Raw genomic sequence first — 19,233 nt, 5'->3', positions numbered from 1 at the left:
GATCACAGAAATATACATAACCTCACTAAACGCATCTTCACTCTTGCCATCGTGAGAACCTGAAATCTCACTTGTTTGGACTGCACGCCTGGTTACGGAGGTGTAGTTTCATGGACAATACATAACAGAGCGCACGTTACCAACTTTAAAACAGAATTTGTAACTCGTGTTCATGTGACTATCGCAATAGACAATGAGATCACTATCGCGACTTCAATTTCACGGATTCAAACAGAGTTTGATTTTTGGTGATATTCACGTCATAGAGTCGTGACCTTGCCTGTGCAAATATGTCGCATTGTCATGTTAATCTATGGTCATGACATTATGGCAGTACAAGTCAACGCACGAACGGTGAAACGAATGGTTGTGTTTCATTTATTCAGGGTTTGTTTCATGTGGGATTAATGGGAGACTCTCCGTGTTTCGTCATCATTAATTTTAGAAGCTTATCAAAAATATCCTTGCTTATTAGACAAAGTTCACCTGGACTTCAAAGACAGGGTGGTTAGAAGTGCAGCTGACGAGGCCCTTTCGAAAATTACAAGCATCGTCGATGTTAAAACCCTCCGAAAGAAAATCAGAAAGATTAGGGGAACCCACAATATTGCCACTGCCGTGAACACCACCTCGCTAAAGGACATGTTTTCTACGACATAATTATATATGTAAACGCTCGCTAAAAAAACCAGTAATGACCGTAAATGTCGGACTTTAAGTACATAAAAACGATCAAAAGTTTGCAGCTTGTGGTTGACCTTTGTGCAGTGAAACTGTTATGCAATGCTGGAAGTCAATGACAGTGTATTTTGTAAGAAGCTACCAAAAGTGGTCAGTGTAATTTACGACACCGTAATTATTTTACGCTGATAATAAATTATGCTTTTTTTGGGGGGGGGGGGACGATCAGTCTGTTCAACAATATTTTTATGCTTACGCGTTCAGTTTTTACTCTTTTTTCCCCATTCATTTCCCTAGGTGACCGCCAAATTTGTCTAGTGGCCAATCGGACTGTGGTTTTGGTACATAAATTATGTGATTTTGGATGAATAAAAGACAAAAATTGTACTCACAGTTTCATGCCTTTGAATGTTTAAATAATATCTTATAAGCAAATTACCATTGTTTCTCAACCAATGATTCAAAGACTCCTGACAGTCTGCCTGTGTCCCACAAGTTTAATAGATTCCATTTCTTTGTTTTCTTGTGTTGTATTACTGCAAGTTTAAGTGTCTTTTTATTACATTTTTGAATTTCCACACTCGAGTAAAACCATGAAAAAACAATAGGCATCTATTTTAGTTAATATGCATTCTGTTTAATCCATACATATGAGATCATTTTGGGGCAGTGGGATCCACAACATTTGAAAGGTTGAGGAATAGGTGCCAATACACAGGTTTGACAGGAGAGGCTTGGGGGGTCTATTTCAATTAATCTGATAAAAAACATTAAAGGCTTAAAATATAACATAGTCCTTAAAGAAAAATTAATTCAGAGACCAATTTCATGAGAAAAAAATTGTACCTCAATATACCCTTAGACAAGTTACATTTGAAAAAAACCAAAAGAACAAAGCACGCAAAGATGTTTAATTTCTTTTTTAGATGTGTTCATAATTAAACATTCAAAAAATGCACCCACTGGCTTTGCCATGTCTGTCAGTCCACAAATAACACCTCGAGAACCGTTAAATTTTAATTGTATTTTACATTTGACAGTTTTACTAAAATTTTACAAATTATAGCATTTTGATTCCAGTTTGACACAAATAATTGTCACTTTGAATGTGTTTCTTACATTTAAGTGATGAGGGGAAATCTATAACAAGCAATACAAACATGCTAGGCACGTGGAGCTGATGGTGGTTAACGATGGATCCAAGAGGAAGCTGTTGACGTTGGTCTTCTGGGTTGTAATGTCATGTGCATTTTTATGTAGGTACTATTTCAGAGGAACATACTGCCCCAATCTTCAGGGCAGTGTTTTTCTCCAAAACATTGGTATCAACCTGCACAGCAATCTAGCAGACCAACTTGGGCCACAAATTACCCATAAGTTAAGTTAATCAATGAAGCTGTACCATCACTCGATACATCATTATGGTATAATGCTTAATTTAGAAGTTCTCAACATTTTTTGGTGTCACTTTTTTTGTAACATATCCATTTTTAGGGGCATTACTTGTAACAGTTATTTTTTTCTTCAATGGAAATTATTTTCAACAAAGGACAGTACACTCAAAACAATTTGAGTAAGAACTGAGTTACACAGAACCTTGTATACAGAGACATATATATTTTCTGTTCGTGGCAGATTGTCAACGAATGGAGGGATTATGAATTCTTCAAAGGATGGGTTGTGGTACTTTCATAGATATTTTAACACAACTGCTGACAGTAACTGCTACTACCAATATTACTAATTTCTCAAAGTTTGAAATATAAGTTTATTGTTATGCTTTAACTAATTACTAAAATATACTCAAATTTGGATAATAATGAGATATTAAGAATTGATTTTAATTTTACATTATTATTCATCTATTCAAAGCCTTAATAGCAAAAAAAAAACATGTAACACACTGGTTCAGAACCACTGGATTAATTAAGCACAGGGAAAATTTCCTTTTTGGAACATTATATATAACACAGTTTCCAAGGTTTTGCTTTACAGTTGCTTCTTTTGATGTTCATTACAGGAATTACATGCTCATCTTAATGGATCACTTAGTACTAAGACTCTGAGAGAACTTATTGAATTACAGAAACCACTATCAGACAATAGTGATGCAACTTGGAACATATGGGAAGCCATCATAGAGCATGGGCAGAAACGCACACTGGAAGAGTAAGATTATTGTCTCAAAGCACTTGATTAAAGAATTAAACGCACTGCACTGCATATTTTTGTTTTCATTTGTGGCTAATTCATTAAAGTAATCTCATGGTATTTAAATCTCGTTGCCTTAAATATTTTATTTATATTTGTTCAGATGTTTTCAAATATTTGGTATTGCACATTCACTGACAACAACACCTGCTACTGTCTACAAGGCAACACAAGATGTCATCAAGGAATTTGTAGACGATGGTGTTCGTTATCTTGAACTTCGGAGTACGCCTCGCAATGTGCCACAAATCATGTCCAAGGCTCAGTACATTCAAGCAATGGTGGATGCAATTCAGTAAGGCAGTATTTTTTTATATTCTTAAATATTCATATTTATGAAACTTTACTTTGAATTTATTTGACCTTGAAAAATACCCATACAACTTCACTCTGATGGAAAAGAACTGGATACATGAAAGTCAGAATAGTATTTCTTTACGTAATACACAAGAAAGGAAATTAATTTTGAAAACTTTCTGTGCTGGTGTTCACAAAGAAGATTGCCATTAGAGAAATTCACCTTCAAAATTTGAGTACCAGACTTTTATTTAGCAGTAATGCTTTAAACGTATATTTGAGAACAGATCAGTATGAAAATCACTGAAGTGTAATGAGTCTTGTAAATAAAAAGGCACAATTTAAATTAGCATTATTAATTTTATTATAGTATGAATTGTAGTTGTAATATTTATTGTATTATTATGACTTATTTCACATCCCGTTGTCATCTGACTAACGTATGGAGCCTTGGAATATAATAAATATTGATGTATGTATGTATTTATTCCTGATTTTGTTTTTGTTTTGCGCTGAGCAACCTTTGGACACTTCTGCAGAGATATTTGTGTTTATCATTAACTTTAGAGTGCAGAAGGAAATTTGGGGTGGTGGCCCTGGACAGTTATAACATGATATTCATAAAAAATCTAAAATAAATGCATCCCAGAGCTACCTGGGGGAGGGGGAGAATAAGAAATCATGGAGTTATACAACTGTTCATTTCTGTAACTTAGTAAACACTTCAATGAAACTGGCTTGTGCGGTAGTCCTATGAGATCCGTAAAATAACAAAACACACTTTTCATGTTGGTACTGTTAGTCTGAAAATAGTAGAATTTTATTCTGAATTTGCAGTTTATTTAGGATTTAGTTTGAGAGGTGTGCGAAGGCTGAAGAACCAGTTAATAAAATTATATCACATTACATATATCCACAAATCAACATTTCTTCTTCTTTTCTTCAAAGTTTGGACCCAAGTCCCATTTTAAGGCTGAATTGTTTGGTTGCTCCATCGTTTCCATAGATGACCAAAATCTAACCAAAGCTTTAATTTCTAAATTTGTTTTGTAAGAAAAATAAATTTTCTCATGTTGTTCCCAGACATTTCAGGGTATACTGAATTCATATGCTCAGCTTTTAAATACAGGCATGTACTGACCTCCTGTGTAGTTTAATGTTTTTAATCATAATGACATGATTTAATTTCCTCCACAGAGGTATGACGGATGATCAGATTCTTGTAAAATTGATGGTATCAATCGACCGCCGACAAGGGAAAGAATCTGCGAGTGAAACAGTCGATGCTGCTGTAGTTGCATATCACCAAAATCCTAAAATTATTGTGGGGCTAGACCTGAGTGGAGACCCAACGAAAGGACTGGTGTCAGATTATCTGCCTGTCTTGGCTCGTGGTAGGAATGCAGGACTCAAGATTTCCATCCACTGTGCAGAGGTTTGTATCTCACCTCATAGGAAATCATACAATAAAGATAATGAGAACAATGCTTATGAACATGTTTAATTTTAAGTGTAATCCTTCATTGTCAGAACCCTTTTGAATTGAATGTTTAATTTTAGTTTAGTTTAGTGTACTGTATTGTCAGGGTGATTAAGTCGAGAAGAATGAGATGGGCCGGGCATGTAGCGCGCATGGATGGGACAAGAGGCGTGTACCGGATATTGGTTGGGACAGCTGAGGGGAAGAGACCACTGGGGAGACCTAGACGTAGATGGGAGGATAATCTCAGGCGGGATCTATGGGAGATAGGAGTTGAAGGAGAATGGATTTTGTTGGCCCAGGACAGGGTACGGGGGAGGGCTTTGGTTAGTTCGGTGATGAACCTTCGGGTTCCGTAAGCCATCTGGTTGGTTGGGTCCACTATTTGGGAAGCCTGAGGAGAAGAGATCTCTGGGGAGACCTAGACGTAGATGGGAGGATAATGTCAGGCGGGATCTATGGGAGATAGGAGTTGAAGGAGACTGGATTTTGTTGGCCCAGGACAGGGTCCGGTGGAGGGCTTTGGTTAATTCGGTGATGAACCTTCGTGTTCGGTAAGCCATCTAGTTGGTTGGGTCCACTATTTGGGAAGACTGAGGGGAAGAGACCTCTGGGGAGACCTAGACGTAGATGGGAGGATAATCTCAGGCGGGATCTATGGGAGATAGGAGTTGAAGGAGACTGGATTTTGTTGGCCCAGGACAGGGTCCGGTGGAGGGCTTTGGTTAATTCGGTGATGAACCTTTGGGTTCGGTAAACCATCTAGTTAGTTAGTTAGTTAGTGTACTGTATGAGAGAGATAAATAAGTCCCTGTGACGTATGTGGTCTGGGAAGTCGCTTGCTGCACTACTAGCAGACCGAAAAACGTGCTTGTTCTAATTTGGTGTAAACTTTGCAGGTAACACTTTAAAACACTGGAAGTTATAAAATAGTCAGTAACAATAAAACAAATAAATGAATAATGATACTACAGACAATTGAATGCAACAAAGGGTTTTGAAAAATATCTTTGTACTAAAGACCAATGATCTCCACTCAGGAATAAGGGGGTTACGCATGTGCGTAACATCACTTGTCTACTGGGCTGCCTACATCACAGGGACTCTCTTAACTCTCATGAACAGCAGTTTTAAGTTTTCTGGGGAGATGAGTATGTATTACGGAGTTATTCAGCTTTGCAATAACTTTCCATGTCTCTATAATGCTGTTCAGGTTTTATGAAAATTAAAGGTTAAAATAACAAAATAATAAGATATTGGAACCATAACTTATCAGTATGAGTCCTAAAAGAATTCAATACATCATTGAGATTACCTATCACTGTGTAATGACCAGCTCCAGATTACATGCATTAATTAAGATTACTGCTATTCCTCTAAAGAGTGACCATCTTGGACTGTGTGTTTTATCTGAAGATGGATACAATTATTTTAATTTTATAACCTAAATCACCGTGGGTACTAACAATACTTCTTTTTCATTAAACTTCAGAATAATATTCAAAGAACAGGATTTGAAGTTCTCGTGGTCATGGGCATAAAGATGGCTGCCTTCTGGGTTGAGTAATTATTCATCACCCTGGTGATAGAGGCAGCAAGGACCTCTGAAATGTTGGTAAAATTCTACCAATCTACATGGCACTACAACACAGAAGACAGTCAACTTTGTACTCACCGCTGTTAGAAACTCAAATCCTCTCATCATCTCATAAATTCAAAGAGTTCATGAAAATTTGATAACAAGAAATACAACAGCACTTGTTACTGCGATGATTTATACACAAAGAATCAGAATTCAACAACTGCTTTATTAAAATTTGCATTTGTATTAATAACGTATAGTATCCATTTCTTATCATAACTGCATATACAGCAGAGCAACTGTTCATCAGATGGTTTGTTCTTAGTGAAAACACAGCTGTAAAATTATTGAAGTCATAAAACCTGCAATCATATTTTACCATGTAACAAAACTCCAGTTTTATCCCCAGTAATAGCTCTGATTTGTAATAAAAGTCACTGCAATACACTGCCACTTACCTGTTTATCGATAATTTGAGTAATGAATTGTACATGAGCTTATTATGTTTTCATTATTTGTAAAATATGTTTAAAATTATAAAACCATGTGTTACATACACAAATATGGTGAATAAAGCATTCAGTCCTCCTACCCTTCCTACTGAATATTTTTAGCACCTTTTTTCATATCTGCTACATTTAAAATTGCTAAAATGATTATCATACCACTAATCTTGAGTAGTTCTGGTACAAAATATATGTAGGCTGAAGGAAAGATAATTTTGTATTATCAAGGATTTTATATTTGCCTTTACCTTCCCGTTTATAGTCCAGACAGTTTAAACATACTTGTAATGGTAAACTGATTTGCTTACAGTTTCAGGCATTGACTATTGAATGCTCTGTAATAAATACAGTTTTAACTTGATCCCAGGTACCAAATTCAGATGAAGTGGAAGAGATTTTGAATTTTCACCCTGATCGTTTAGGTCATTGTACATGCATTCATCCACTGCATGGAGGATCTCAGGAATTATGGATTAAACTGTTACATTCCCACATTCCTGTTGGTAAGTACAAGATAAATTATTTGTATAAGATAACTGCTATGTAAGCATCAAATTTTATGAATGCTACTGAATTGTGTTTAAGCAGGTTTTACACACTGGATAAAATGAATGCATAATAGGGACAATGTTTCATGTAAAAACTACTTTAAGGATTCTAATGGAATTTTATATTTGTGTCTCACAAGTCTTGTAAATAAAAAGGCACAATTTAATGTAGCATTAAAAAGATACTTAATTACGCACTCCTTTCACTCTGTCAATGAATTTACGTTGTTTACAAATAAGTGATAAATTTTCTTCTGTGTGTAATGGGTAGATTTATTTGTAACTTATCATTTCTTTAGGTGAACCCTTTGTTTTGTATTATGTGAAATTTATATAATAGTTTGAATTGTAATTTATAATATGTATTGAATTACTATGACTTTTTCTACATCCTATTGTCATCTGACTTGTCTTATGGATCCATGGAATGTAAATAAATTATTATTATTACACAAGTTTCATCTTGGCCCATTTCAGTCTACTTTACACAAAGCTCAAAGAAAACTTTGTTTTTCTCAATAGAGGCTTGTCATAAAGAATAATTATAACATAAAACAAAGCTCACTGAGATGTTACAGATTTTATTTAAAACAGTCTTTGATATGAAGATGGAAGTGTTCTTGGTCGTTACTCCGTGCAGTCTGGTAGAAGTTTCACAGGTCCCTGAAACTTCTACCAGACTACACAGCGCAACAACCCAGAAGACAGCCATCTTCAGACTCACCACCTTGAAAACCTCAAATCCTACACAATTTTTGACATGATGCATCTTCGCCTTCCCATGATATTTCCACTTCAAGTGGATTGTCTGATAACCAAGCCTTTCAGTCTTTCTGCCATCCCTACAACTTGCCCTATTTGCCTGTAGCTTGTAGTTACTTTGTCTTATGAGGCTAGGATTTACAGATGCTGTCAAATATCACTCTTATTTCCATCACATCTTTGCTGTATTATTCTTCTACGGCACAACAGTCTGAAGTCGAGTCTTGTCCTCCTCCCATTTGGGAGGTTTCTATGTCTATGTATTATAATCATGTTCATCTGAGATCAAATTCATGAGACCTGCCACAAAATGTACACATAATTCCACTATGGATAAACGAAGACGAAATCAGCATTCATTGTTTATTTATTTATGTCAAATGGCAGGTACATAGAATTTCATCTTTGACCCATAACACATCTTGCTTCCCAGTAGCAATCATAAAGGCATTCATTGTAGGTTCTTGTGAAAATAATGGGATTTTGCAACTGTCAGCTTTTCAAGAAGGCCTCTGTTTCGTGGAATTAGTCATAATTTTTGGTCATTTGAATTAATAAAGTTTTACTGCACTGACAGAACTTCACATTTGTATGTTTTATGATTCTGCTGAAAACAGGTATGTTCAAACTATGTCAATAAGCGCAATGCATCCAGTGTATTATTCTATGACCGAAGACTCCTCTTAACGCTTCATTCGAAACATTTAGGCTACTTGATGTTTGAGGACAAATAATAAATGCAGTTAATCTTCCTCTCAAACACCAAAAAAATAAGCAATTCTGAACTGCAATTGAAAATTTCCATGTTGGACTTGAATACATGATGAAATACTAAGAAACATTTGTTAGAGTACAAGTTACAAATTCGACTAAATAAATTGTGTGTCGTTTCACTTTACATTCAGTCATTTGCTAGGTTAGAAACATTTTGATCCATATACCTATCAATTTTTTCCTTTAATAAGAGTTAATGTGGTAACTTTGCAGAAATTCAATGGACTCATTTGCCATTCATGAAAGAAAATGCTCCCATTGCCAAGGAAATGTGGGATTGTACGAATTATGACACCTAACTTATGCCTCTTCTTTTCTAGAACTATGTTTAACATCTAACGTGAAGTGCGGAACAGTAGAAAATTACAAGAAACACCATTTTATTCACCTCTTCACTGCCAAACATCCTATTGTTTTAGCAGTAAGTATAAAGCAAAAGGACCAATTGCTCTGTATATGTCAGTCAGAAAAATAAACACCTGAATATTGCTCTCTTCTGGGTTGTTGCGCCGTGTAGTCTGGTCGATGTTTACCAACGTTTCAGAGGTCATGCTGCCTCCGTTACCAGGGCGCCCCGATGACAGAGGCAGCATGACCTCTGAAACGTTGGTAAACATCGACCAGACTACACGGCGCAACAACCCAGAAGACAGAAATTTTCATACTCACAGCTGTAAAAACCTCAACTCTTACAAGGTAACACACCCCTTCATATTTTTATCTCAAAGTAAAAGATGTGTTCAAGATCCATCACATCCAAGTGTCATATTGTTGTTTGCTTTGTTTTTTTAAGGTATTAACAATACTTTATACTGGTATTTATACTTCATTCCACCTTACCATGGAGGACAGCAAGCGTTTTATAAAAGGAACCATAACAGAGTAGCCTCTCAATGGACACTTCCTAGTGAAGAGAGTTTGGAACAATTGCCTTGGTTATTAGTTTTAAAAACAGAAATGGCACAGTGCGTCTAAACTTCCTAGTATATTTTTCTGCATTAATCTTGGTTGGTTGGTATTTAATTCTCCTAGACAAGTCTTGAATCTATTTCTGAAGTGGGTGTAACACATAGGGTGGATTAAATTACCCCTCTTGATATTCATTATCATAAAGAAAGGAAGGGATCTTACGCCCTATGAGCGGGGAGGGTCAAAGTAGCCAGACCCATGTTAAAGCCTAGTCAGACTACTTTGCATGCTCATTTTTTTGAACAGTGCCCTGACACACTTTGATAAGAAATAATGCCACTATTACAGTTTCATTAATATTAAGTGTTCTTGTATGAAATGTCTCTTATTCAAGAGCTGGATGATGACTTAATGTCTGTGCATGGGGAAGAATGTGATTTCATATACACATTTTTTGCGGATGTTACTACTGTAGACAATGATCTGCAGCAAAGGTTTTAAGGTTCAGTTTTGTTATCAAGATTACAGTTCCTGTAGTAATGTAAACAAGGGGTAGAGAAATGACCCTGTAAAGCAAAGACAGTAGGATGCTGGATATTGTGTGAAATTCATAAAATGAAATAGAAAACAGTGTGGGGTGAACAAAACGTAGCTTTACAACTTCCAAGGCAATAAAACTTTAATGTTATAACTTTAAATAAATTACAAATAATAATAATAATATAGCCAGACAATGTTTTGACGCTAACGGCAGTTCAGTACGGCTGCCAGCAGCGACACGACAGACATCCCATCGATACACTTCTCCCATACACAAGCAACATGCCAGGTATAATGTGTGTTATGACTTCAGTAATCTTGTCTGTTAGGTAAAGGTGGCTTGAACATTTTGTCTTAACAAATCCCCACAAAATACTCATTAGTGTAAGGTCAGGCGATGAAGGAGGCTATGCAGTTGGCTTGCCTGACAAATCATTTAGAAATTATTGTACAATGACATGAAAATGTGGATGTGTACTGTCCTGCTAGGACTTCTAGAGACACAGATCTTCATCTGCTCTATTTCCTCACTCACAGCCGACCAACCATTTTCCTTTGTGCGGAACTAACACAACATACTGTCTCAACAAAATTACTATACCAAGCATAAATCTTTGTTGAAATGCATATAAAATGTTTTATGAACTTCAGTGGCAACAAAAAAGTTCTGCTTGCTTATCATCAGTAAAACTCCCACTTCATTTTGTATTACTGAAGAGTTATGACTAATAGAAAGCGAACATTAACATTTTCATCGTCTAATAAATACTCTTTTACATGTGATAGAAATTCTGTTCCGATCACCCTGTACATTTACAGCAGGCCATAATCTGAGAAACTTTAGTCTGAAGATGGCCGTCTTCTGGCTTGTTGCACCGCGTAGTCTGGCAGAAGTTTACCAACGTTTCAGAGATTGTTGCTGCCTCCATCATCAGGGCTTCTCACTTCTACCAGACTACATGGCGCAACAACCCAGGTGACAGCCGTTTTCGGACTCACCGCCGTGAAAACGTCAAATCAAACTTTAGTCTCATTAAAATATTCAGTGCTGCTTTTTTTTTCTGGCTCTGGCATGTAATGTTCCGCCCATATCTCACCTTTTCTATTTCCCTCTGTTTTATGGATTCACTTGGAGCAGACAGCTCCACACAAACAAAATCATGTGACATTATAGAATAAAATTAACTGAAGGTTAAGAAGCAGTATTTCTTTTACAGAATCAATCCAGTTTCTTGACTGCCAGACCTCACAGCCTCTAAAGAACTCCAATATTTCATCTCCTTTTTCTTCTAGTCACAAAGTTAGGCCAATGGACGACTTCTTTCAACCTCAAGATTTTAACTGACTAGTAGTCTCTTGGTTAATTGTCCAGGTCTTCCATTTTCCAACAGGTTTGTAGTCGAGAAGTTGTTCTGGGTGTCTGATTTTTTTTTCCAGTCTAACATTAAACAGTTTTGTTTAAACTGCAAAATTATCTATTTTTTATTAGGCCCATATCACGTTCTTCTAAAATATAATAAAACTTTATTCTGTTATGCATCTCATGAATTTCATCTCTGCAGTTCTCATATACCTTTGTTTAAATGTCCACATTTCACAGCCACATAAGTGATATGATGGCTAAAATATTATATAATTTCAGTTGAGATTATCTTAAACTAAATGTGATTTAAAATTATTCATTGTCTGGACTTTTTCCATCATCCTTGTTTAAAAGAAGCAACCATGACGTTTCGGAACCTTGATGGATGGAGACTAGCTCTATCTGATGGACCCAACTGAGTAGGTACCTCTCGCCAGATGGAAGCAGGGCCAGTTTCCAAAACATCGCAGTTTCTTCTTTAAATCCTGCTGCTTTTGATTTTAGTGGACAGACCAGACCATTTAGTAGGCATATGATGCTCCTATAAATAATTTTGAGTCAGGCAGCAGTATGTTAATATTTATTTTCAATTCCAATTGAATATATCTGGGTGAGATTTCAGGTTCTCATGGTAATAAGTAACAGGATGGTCATCTTCTGAGGTCATCTACCAGACTACAACAGCATAACATCCCAGAAGACACATCTTCTCAATACATATGGTTGAAATAAATAAAAGTTTTGACTTGTTTTTGTTTTTATTTGTTACAGTATGTAATAATTCAATTGATATATTTTCTTCTTCCAGCATATTGAATAAAATGTCCCTTTTTCCCCTTTTCTGTCAAAGGTATTTTCATTATTTATAAATTCATAAATGCAAAATCTGTCTCTAAAATTAAATTCCTGCCTTGGTCCATGCAAGAACAACCTTTTATAAAATCATGTTGGTATTCAAATAAAAAATTTTCACTATACAGTTTTAATTTAATTTCTTATTTTTCTGAAGACCTTGTAATTCAAGTATTTAATAACTCAGTTCACCTGCGGTGTTTTTATTTTGTCTGTCCTTAAATATTGGGACAGCAGTACTTATTTTCAATTGCTGTGGTATTTTAACTGTTTTGTGTTATTAAAAATTTTCAGTAATCTATGTGAAATAATTCCACAGTCCACAAATCTGCATTCCCGGAATTAGGCTACACTGAGGTTATACTGTATTTGAAAATTTTTCCATTATACTTTTTAAATGCACTGAACTGATTTCTTTGATCAAGAAGAAAATGAATGTAAATTGAAAGTGTGGGAACAGTCAGACATGTGAACTCAACTGGCAAAAGCTTTCTAAATGTTTTAGTGAGTAATAATGAGAAACGAACATTATCATAAAACTGTTTAGGCAACCATTTCTCGATGACTAATGCGTTTACAGGTCGCAGAGTTGAACAGTGTATAAGTTTTGTAATACAATTGATCACATGATGACCCATAATTTTTTTTTTGTTTTTCCAGACAGACGACAAGGGAGTTTTTGCTACTTCCCTCTCTGAAGAATACGTGCTTGCGGCAAATAGCTATGACTTGTCCAAAGAACAGCTGTGGAAAATGACTATGTCTAGTATAGATTATACATTTGCTTCCGAAGAGGAAAAGAATCGCTTGAAACGAATGTTTATGCAGATCAAAGAATTGTCTGATGTTCAATAAACCTTGCACACACATGACATTGTGTGAGATTTCTTCATGTATTTTCATCACACATCATTGATGGAGTAATTTAACTGAGGAAAATAATTAAAAAAGTAGTCGCATGCTTTTCTTCATTTATGCTATTCTATAATTTTTTTTACATATATATATTTTTATATATATTATATATTAACATTTTGGCACCACAATTAATGAAAATTCAGTAAATAATACTTTTAAAATGATGTAAACCTCATATGAAATATTCCTGTTTGATTACATTACTGGTATATTCCATCTTTCATTTGTGACTAATGTACAAAATTCTGACTTACAAAACAGCACCACTTAAAAATTAAAATTAAAAAAAATATATTAAATTATTTCTATAAATACTGTTATACTATATAAGGACACTGAATTCCTACCACTGATCACAACGGGTATTAAAACAAATGTGTATAACAGACAATTTCATAAAATGTTTGGTAAAATATTTGCAAATGCGGTGCACTCCCATATATTTTACCCATGGGTCAGCATGTTTGTTTTGGACCCTCCTGTCATATTACATACTATTTTGTATAAATAAAAGCTTCACAATTACAGACAGCCTGTCCCCAACTTGTTACCAGAATGTGGTATAGGCCTCCACAGAACAGGAATGCTGCTTCAGATGGATAAAATCACTTTTAATTCATCTTCTTCTTTATTACGCCATCTCCTTTACAGGAGGTTCGTGACATATTATGAACAGGATCCTTCCATCCTTTTCTCGGACTGGGACCTGTTCATATACGTTCTTGGCAGATGATCCAGAAGTGGTTTGCCATTGCCTTCTTCTGTGTGTATGGAGTGCCACGGAGAAACCGGGGAAGCCAAAGAGGAAAACTCCGTGTTGCCTAGACCACGGCCTTGCCCAACACAAGTTATAAATTCAGGCACCGCCGGGAATCGAACCCAGGATTACAAGGCCAGCATTCTAACCACTAGACCACCATAGCGGTACTTCTTTTTAATTCATACATCACATAAAATAACTGCAATTAAATACAGGGCTTCTTTAATTCATTAAGCCATTTCAGTTGTGCATAAATTAAAATCCAGTTCTCAAGAATTTTTCATTAAAAGATTAAATAAACATGAGAAATCCATTCTTCAAGGAATATGTTCAATCAGTAAAATTCTGAAATATGGCAGGTTTCTGATTAGGATTTGAGTTTATATGGTGGTGAGTATGAAGATGGTTAGCTTCTGGGTTGAAGCACCATGTACTTGGGTTTACCAGTGTTTTAAGAGGTCCTCCACGATGGAAGCAGCAAGGATCTCTGAAATGTTGGTAAACTTCTATCAGACTACATGGTGCTACAACCCAGAATACAGCCATCTAGGTTCTTCATGTCCCCACTTAATGGTACCTGCACCTTGTTGTGGTGGTGGGGCTTGAGTACCTCAGTGACCCCAAGAGCTACTGGTAGGGCCTCCCTAGCCAGATTGGTCAAGGGGGAGAGGTCAGACTAAGACAGGTACCCTGGTCCTGCAGGTTGGGGGTTGGTCGCAAGGCTAACAACCTTGCACTGTAAAAAGGAAGACGTTTCAAAACCTCGATCAAAGCCTCGAACAGACGGACCTAACACAGGACCGAATGGAAGAGGAGAATTGAGGAGGCCACGGACCGAATATGGACCGGAGAGCCATAGATGGAGAAGGTTCCTGATGTTCACAGATGAGGGTCTGCTTTGGCACCTTTATCACCCATGTGACTAATGTGTTGGGACACTCCATAAACAAAATGTTCACTGCTAATCCTCACACAACCGGAAGTGGTAATTGGGAAGAAGCCGTACAGAAATAAACCTGTGCATTCTCTGATACCATATTCCAGAATTTCAGAGTTTGAATGTGACATGTTGTAATGTAATGGGAGGAATATTGATGCGTTCATTGTAAAATATCAATTTCTCATGTTACTTCATGTTTTAATATCTAATTAATGGGATACGAATGCATTAATTTCATGTTATGTGCAATATAAATAATTTACAAAGATGTAAGATACAAATAGCAGCATCTCTATTCTGTACTCAAATAGTTTCAGTAACACTTCTGTATCAAGTAAAATGGAGTCAAACTACACACACAACCCACGTAGATTATCTTACTACACATTAGCTAGATACTGTTTTATCATTATTTAACATATGTAGAAATTTTTAAAAACAAACCTTGGTTGTTTCCTGGCCCCAGCATTTTGATGTATAGATAGATCATAGACATTTCAGGGTGAGTAATTACGCCGGCGTTTAAAGACGATGGTGAATATGGAACGCAACCTGCGCCACCGACTATGTTTATGAAGTTTGTTGTTGGTGTGGTGATGTTCGTGTTCCTTTAGACGGATCTCACGTACAAGAGTGTGAAAGGCGTCATCCACATACTGTCTTACTGCCGCGGACGTCTCGTAGAATGGGCAGCCGAACTGCGATGCCAGTGCTTGTCCCTCTTCTGGAGACACCTGGTCAGATTATCTTCTGTATTTATTAATAACCAATATTCCTGCCTTTCTTTGCAATCGCTTTCATTTTCGTAAGAAAGTAAAGATTAAAAAAAGATACTTTTTAACTTTTGTGTGTGTCAGAATCCATATGGGAATGAATTACAGGATTCAGAAAAGGGCAAAGTTCATTTTTGTCACTTATGGCATAAAAATTCAGAAAGACAGGAAGAAAATGCAGTTATTATAATCTGAAGATAAATGTAACAGTTTTGTATTTCAAATGCAATTTAGACATATTTGTTTTAGTGTGAGTTTGTCTGCAGGCAAAATTTTAAGGTTCTGAAGTCATGTCACTCCATTTCTAGGAACTTGTTATTGAACTTTATGTAAATGTTGGACATTCCATCTATCTTCCACCTGTTATTAAACAGTGCGAAGAAGCAGTTGTAACATACTCTAAAGTTACAAAAATTTACAGCCAGGATTTGAGTCAAACCCCTACTCAACAAATACACAATCGTCTTTATTTATTTTACGTGCATGTTAGCGAAATGTTTTTGCATGCTATTCTTCGGTGAATATATCTACTCAAAATTACTGTACTTATTTTCATTTTGCAACTTCAACAACTAGCTATCATCAAAAGATACAGAAAAGTTTTCTAATATATACCTTTCTTTGATGCTGAAGATCAAATTTGTTTCCGACAAGGACTAAAGGTATGTCTTCAGAAGCCCGGACCCGCGTGATTAATTTTCGATACTCCACGGCTTCTTGAAAGCTATGCCTGTCAGTAACAGAATAGCAAATCATGAAGCCTTCTCCACATCGCATGTACTGGTCTCTCATGGCAGTAAATTCCACCTGGAACCATCAGAAATGGCACGTACACAACAGTTCACACTAACATTTTAAAATTTGTTTCTTACGTTAACAAAATTGGTTAAAATATAGTTGTTCTCACTGAAGCACCAGCACAATGACAGCTCATGAGGTCATAAAGTTGCCATGTTTTTCCAAAATAAACTAAACATTCTTTTCCTCTAGCCTCTGCGTCCAGACCGGCTTTGGGGCCCACCCAGCCTCCTGTCCAATGGTTACCGGGGTGCATTCCCCGGGGGTAAAACGCCGCCAGGGCGTGACGCTGACCACTCACCCCCATCTAGTGCCGAGGTCAAGAAAAAGTAGGAGCTATACCTCCATTCCCCCCAAACGACCTACATGGTGTGTACCGGGACAGCTTTACTTTACTTTTACTAAACATTCTAACAAAACCTTCACACATTATAGTAAAAGATTTGAGGGGAAAGAGGGAGAGAAAGAAAGTTTTACATATATTCAAAAGAAGCATGTCAATTTCGAAGGGTCCTGACGATGATATGTTACACTCAGGATTACTAAATTCTTGGACTTTATCCATTGTCTGGTCTTACTATAAAAATTTGTGATTAGTCGTTGTCTTCAACCAATTTGTCTTTAAAAAATGACGTCATCAACAATGCCAACAGATATTTGTTTACTCGGCATTGTTGTGGAACAACAATGCCGTGTAAACAAATATATGTTGGCATTGTTGAAGTTGACACAACAATGCCGAGTAAACAAATAACGCTTCACAACAAAAGAAATCAAAGAATATCAAGTCAGTCGCATTATCACTGCTCCAGAAACAGCACGTCGCATTCTTAAGAATTGACTAACAGTTGTCCTAAAACATCAGGAAAAAGAAAGAAGACGTTATCAAGTATTTGAAGTACCAACTCCAACAAGGTAAAGTGATACTCATTCGATATATTATGATTATGATCGATTTTGAGACGAAGATTTGAAAGGGTGGGGTTGGACGTAGATAGTTGACCGACCAAGAACTTTTGGCCTCTGAACAGCGATGTAAAGAACTAAAACATCAGAACTATTTAACAAATAAAGAAAAGCTAAGGAAGACATACATTGATAAACGTAGAAAAACTTATTCACCAAGAGTAGAAGAGAAAAAACGAAGATATGTATGGATTGGGTTAGACGTAGAAAGTTGACTGACCAAGATCAGTTAGCCTCTGAAAAGCGAGGTAAAAAACTAAAACATCAGAACTATTTAACAAATGAAGGAAAGCGAAGTAAGACTTACATTGAAACATTTTAAAACGCATCCAACCCCCCGAAGGGGGAGTTAGTCAAGTGTTTTAACCCGCCCATTGGGGGGTGAGAGTTAGTTTAGTTTCTTACTCAAGGGTTAAAAGACTTGAATGAGACATAAAGTAACCCTTCCGATGGGGGGTTAGTTTAGTGTCTTACTCAAGACTTTAAAACGCAACCAACCCCCCCGGAGGTGGGGTTCGTCAAGTATTTTAACCACCATTCGGGGTGTTGTTTAGTTTCTTACTCAAGGGTTAAAACACTTGAATGAGACACTAAACAAACCCTTCCGAAGGGGGTTAGTTTAGTGTCTTACTCAAGATTTTAAAACGCAACCAACCCCCCCCCCCCCCAAAGTGGGGGGGTTTGGTCAAGTGTTTAAACCCCCCCATTCGGGGGGTTAGTTTAGTTTCTTACTCAGGGGTTAAAACACTTGAATGAGACACTAAACTAACCCCCCGAAGGGGAGTTAGTTTAGCGTGTTACTTAAGATTTCAAAACGCAACCAACCCCCCAGAAGGAGGGGTTGGTCAATTGTTTTAACCCTCAATTCGGGGCGGTTAGATTAGTTTCTTACACAAGGTTGGTGGCGTTTTACAAACTTGACCAACCCTCCCTAGGAGCTCCGAGAGGAGCGCCCTGCTCTAGTAATCAAAAGAACGTGATGTTTTGAAAACTGGATCTGTGTCTGTCTTCAGGCAAAAAGGGAAGGGGCACCTACTCAGCTAGGTCCATTAGAAAGAGAACACATCCAGTTCCCAAAACATTGCATTCTTCTGAATATCAGATGATGGACAAAGTCCAAGAATTTAGTAATCCTGAGAAGTATTTGTGTTTGATATTAAAACATATATTGTTAGTTACTTTAATATTTGCACCTTGTCGTGGTGGTGGGGCTTGAGTACCTCCCTAGCCAGACTGATTGAGGGGGAGAGGTCAGACTAAGACAGGTACCCTGGTCCTACTGGTTGGGGGTTGGTCGCAAGGCTAACAACCTTGTACCGTAAAAAGGAAGATGTTTCGAAACCTCGATCAAAGCCTCGGACGGACGGACCTAACAGAGGACCGAATGGAAGAGGAGAATTGAAGAGGCCATGGACCGGAGAGCCATAGAAGAAGAAGATTGTTAGTTACTTTAATCACAGTTGGAACTAGTATTTAAATTCCCAGCAATGACAGCAGTGGCAAAAAAAAAAAAAAAAAATTACACTATTGCCAATTTATATTACATTGCACAAATGTTATTTTTATCTTCAAT

General features: G+C 36.7%; 3 protein-coding genes across 9 annotated transcripts in view; 2 read left to right on the top strand and 1 right to left on the bottom strand.

Annotated features, from left to right (window-relative positions):
- The first annotated feature begins 101 nt into the window (after positions 1-101).
- LOC110837270 (N6-Methyl-AMP deaminase) lies at positions 102-13,480 on the top strand. Of its 6 annotated transcripts, none has more exons than XM_022079192.2 (8): positions 102-354; positions 1,942-2,059; positions 2,702-2,850; positions 2,996-3,187; positions 4,387-4,624; positions 7,125-7,260; positions 9,162-9,262; positions 13,166-13,480. In XM_022079192.2, exons 1-8 carry the CDS (start codon positions 314-316, stop codon positions 13,358-13,360), a joined length of 1,170 nt encoding a protein of 389 aa, XP_021934884.2. In that variant the 5' UTR covers positions 102-313; the 3' UTR covers positions 13,361-13,480. The 6 variants fall into 6 exon arrangements, with proteins under 6 accessions (XP_021934884.2, XP_021934885.2, XP_087199506.1 ...); XM_022079195.2 differs by having other exon boundaries at positions 294-831; positions 11,508-13,377; XM_022079191.2 differs by having other exon boundaries at positions 311-831.
- The window catches only part of LOC110837272 (GTP-binding protein Rit2), an 11,055-nt gene continuing 2,233 nt past the window's right edge, over positions 10,412-19,233 (bottom strand). Inside the window, exons 4-6 of one of the 2 annotated variants that reach the window (XR_002545636.2) lie at positions 16,512-16,703; positions 15,568-15,857; positions 10,412-12,194 (exon numbers count right to left, since the gene is read on the bottom strand). Coding sequence is in view for 1 of the 2 variants with exons in the window: in XM_022079198.2 (XP_021934890.1) it covers positions 15,621-15,857; positions 16,512-16,703 (429 nt within the window). In the remaining variant the exon portion in view is untranslated. Of the gene's footprint in view, positions 12,195-13,459; positions 15,858-16,511; positions 16,704-19,233 lie in introns of those variants that run through there. The other variant, XM_022079198.2, reaches the window with a different exon arrangement.
- LOC110837268 (proline-rich protein PRCC) overlaps positions 17,471-19,233 on the top strand; it is a 9,862-nt gene continuing 8,099 nt past the window's right edge. The window contains exon 1 of the mRNA XM_087343379.1: positions 17,471-17,609. The gene's annotated coding sequence lies outside the window, so the exon portion shown is untranslated. The remainder of the gene's footprint in view (positions 17,610-19,233) is intronic.

Source organism: Zootermopsis nevadensis, unplaced genomic scaffold (assembly GCF_977971745.1).
Source record: "Zootermopsis nevadensis isolate Lab colony 2312 unplaced genomic scaffold, Znev_1.0 Znev_ptg000005l, whole genome shotgun sequence".
Taxonomy (NCBI): Eukaryota; Metazoa; Arthropoda; class Insecta; order Blattodea; family Termopsidae; genus Zootermopsis; species Zootermopsis nevadensis.
Note: the sequence above shows the minus strand (reverse complement) of the source record. Positions and strands in the feature narration are given on the sequence as shown.

What these genes read in the sequence shown, in the direction of transcription:
- LOC110837270 (XM_022079191.2), top strand. Translation starts at nt 779, where the DNA reads ATGCAATGCTGGAAGTCAATGACAGTGTATTTTGTAAGAAGCTACCAA. An exon ending in GTAAGAAGCTACCAAAAGTG is followed by an intron (nt 832 to 1,941) that starts GTCAGTGTAATT and finishes ATTTTTATGTAG; the next exon opens with GTACTATTTCAGAGGAACAT. An exon ending in GGCCACAAATTACCCATAAG is followed by an intron (nt 2,060 to 2,701) that starts TTAAGTTAATCA and finishes TGTTCATTACAG; the next exon opens with GAATTACATGCTCATCTTAA.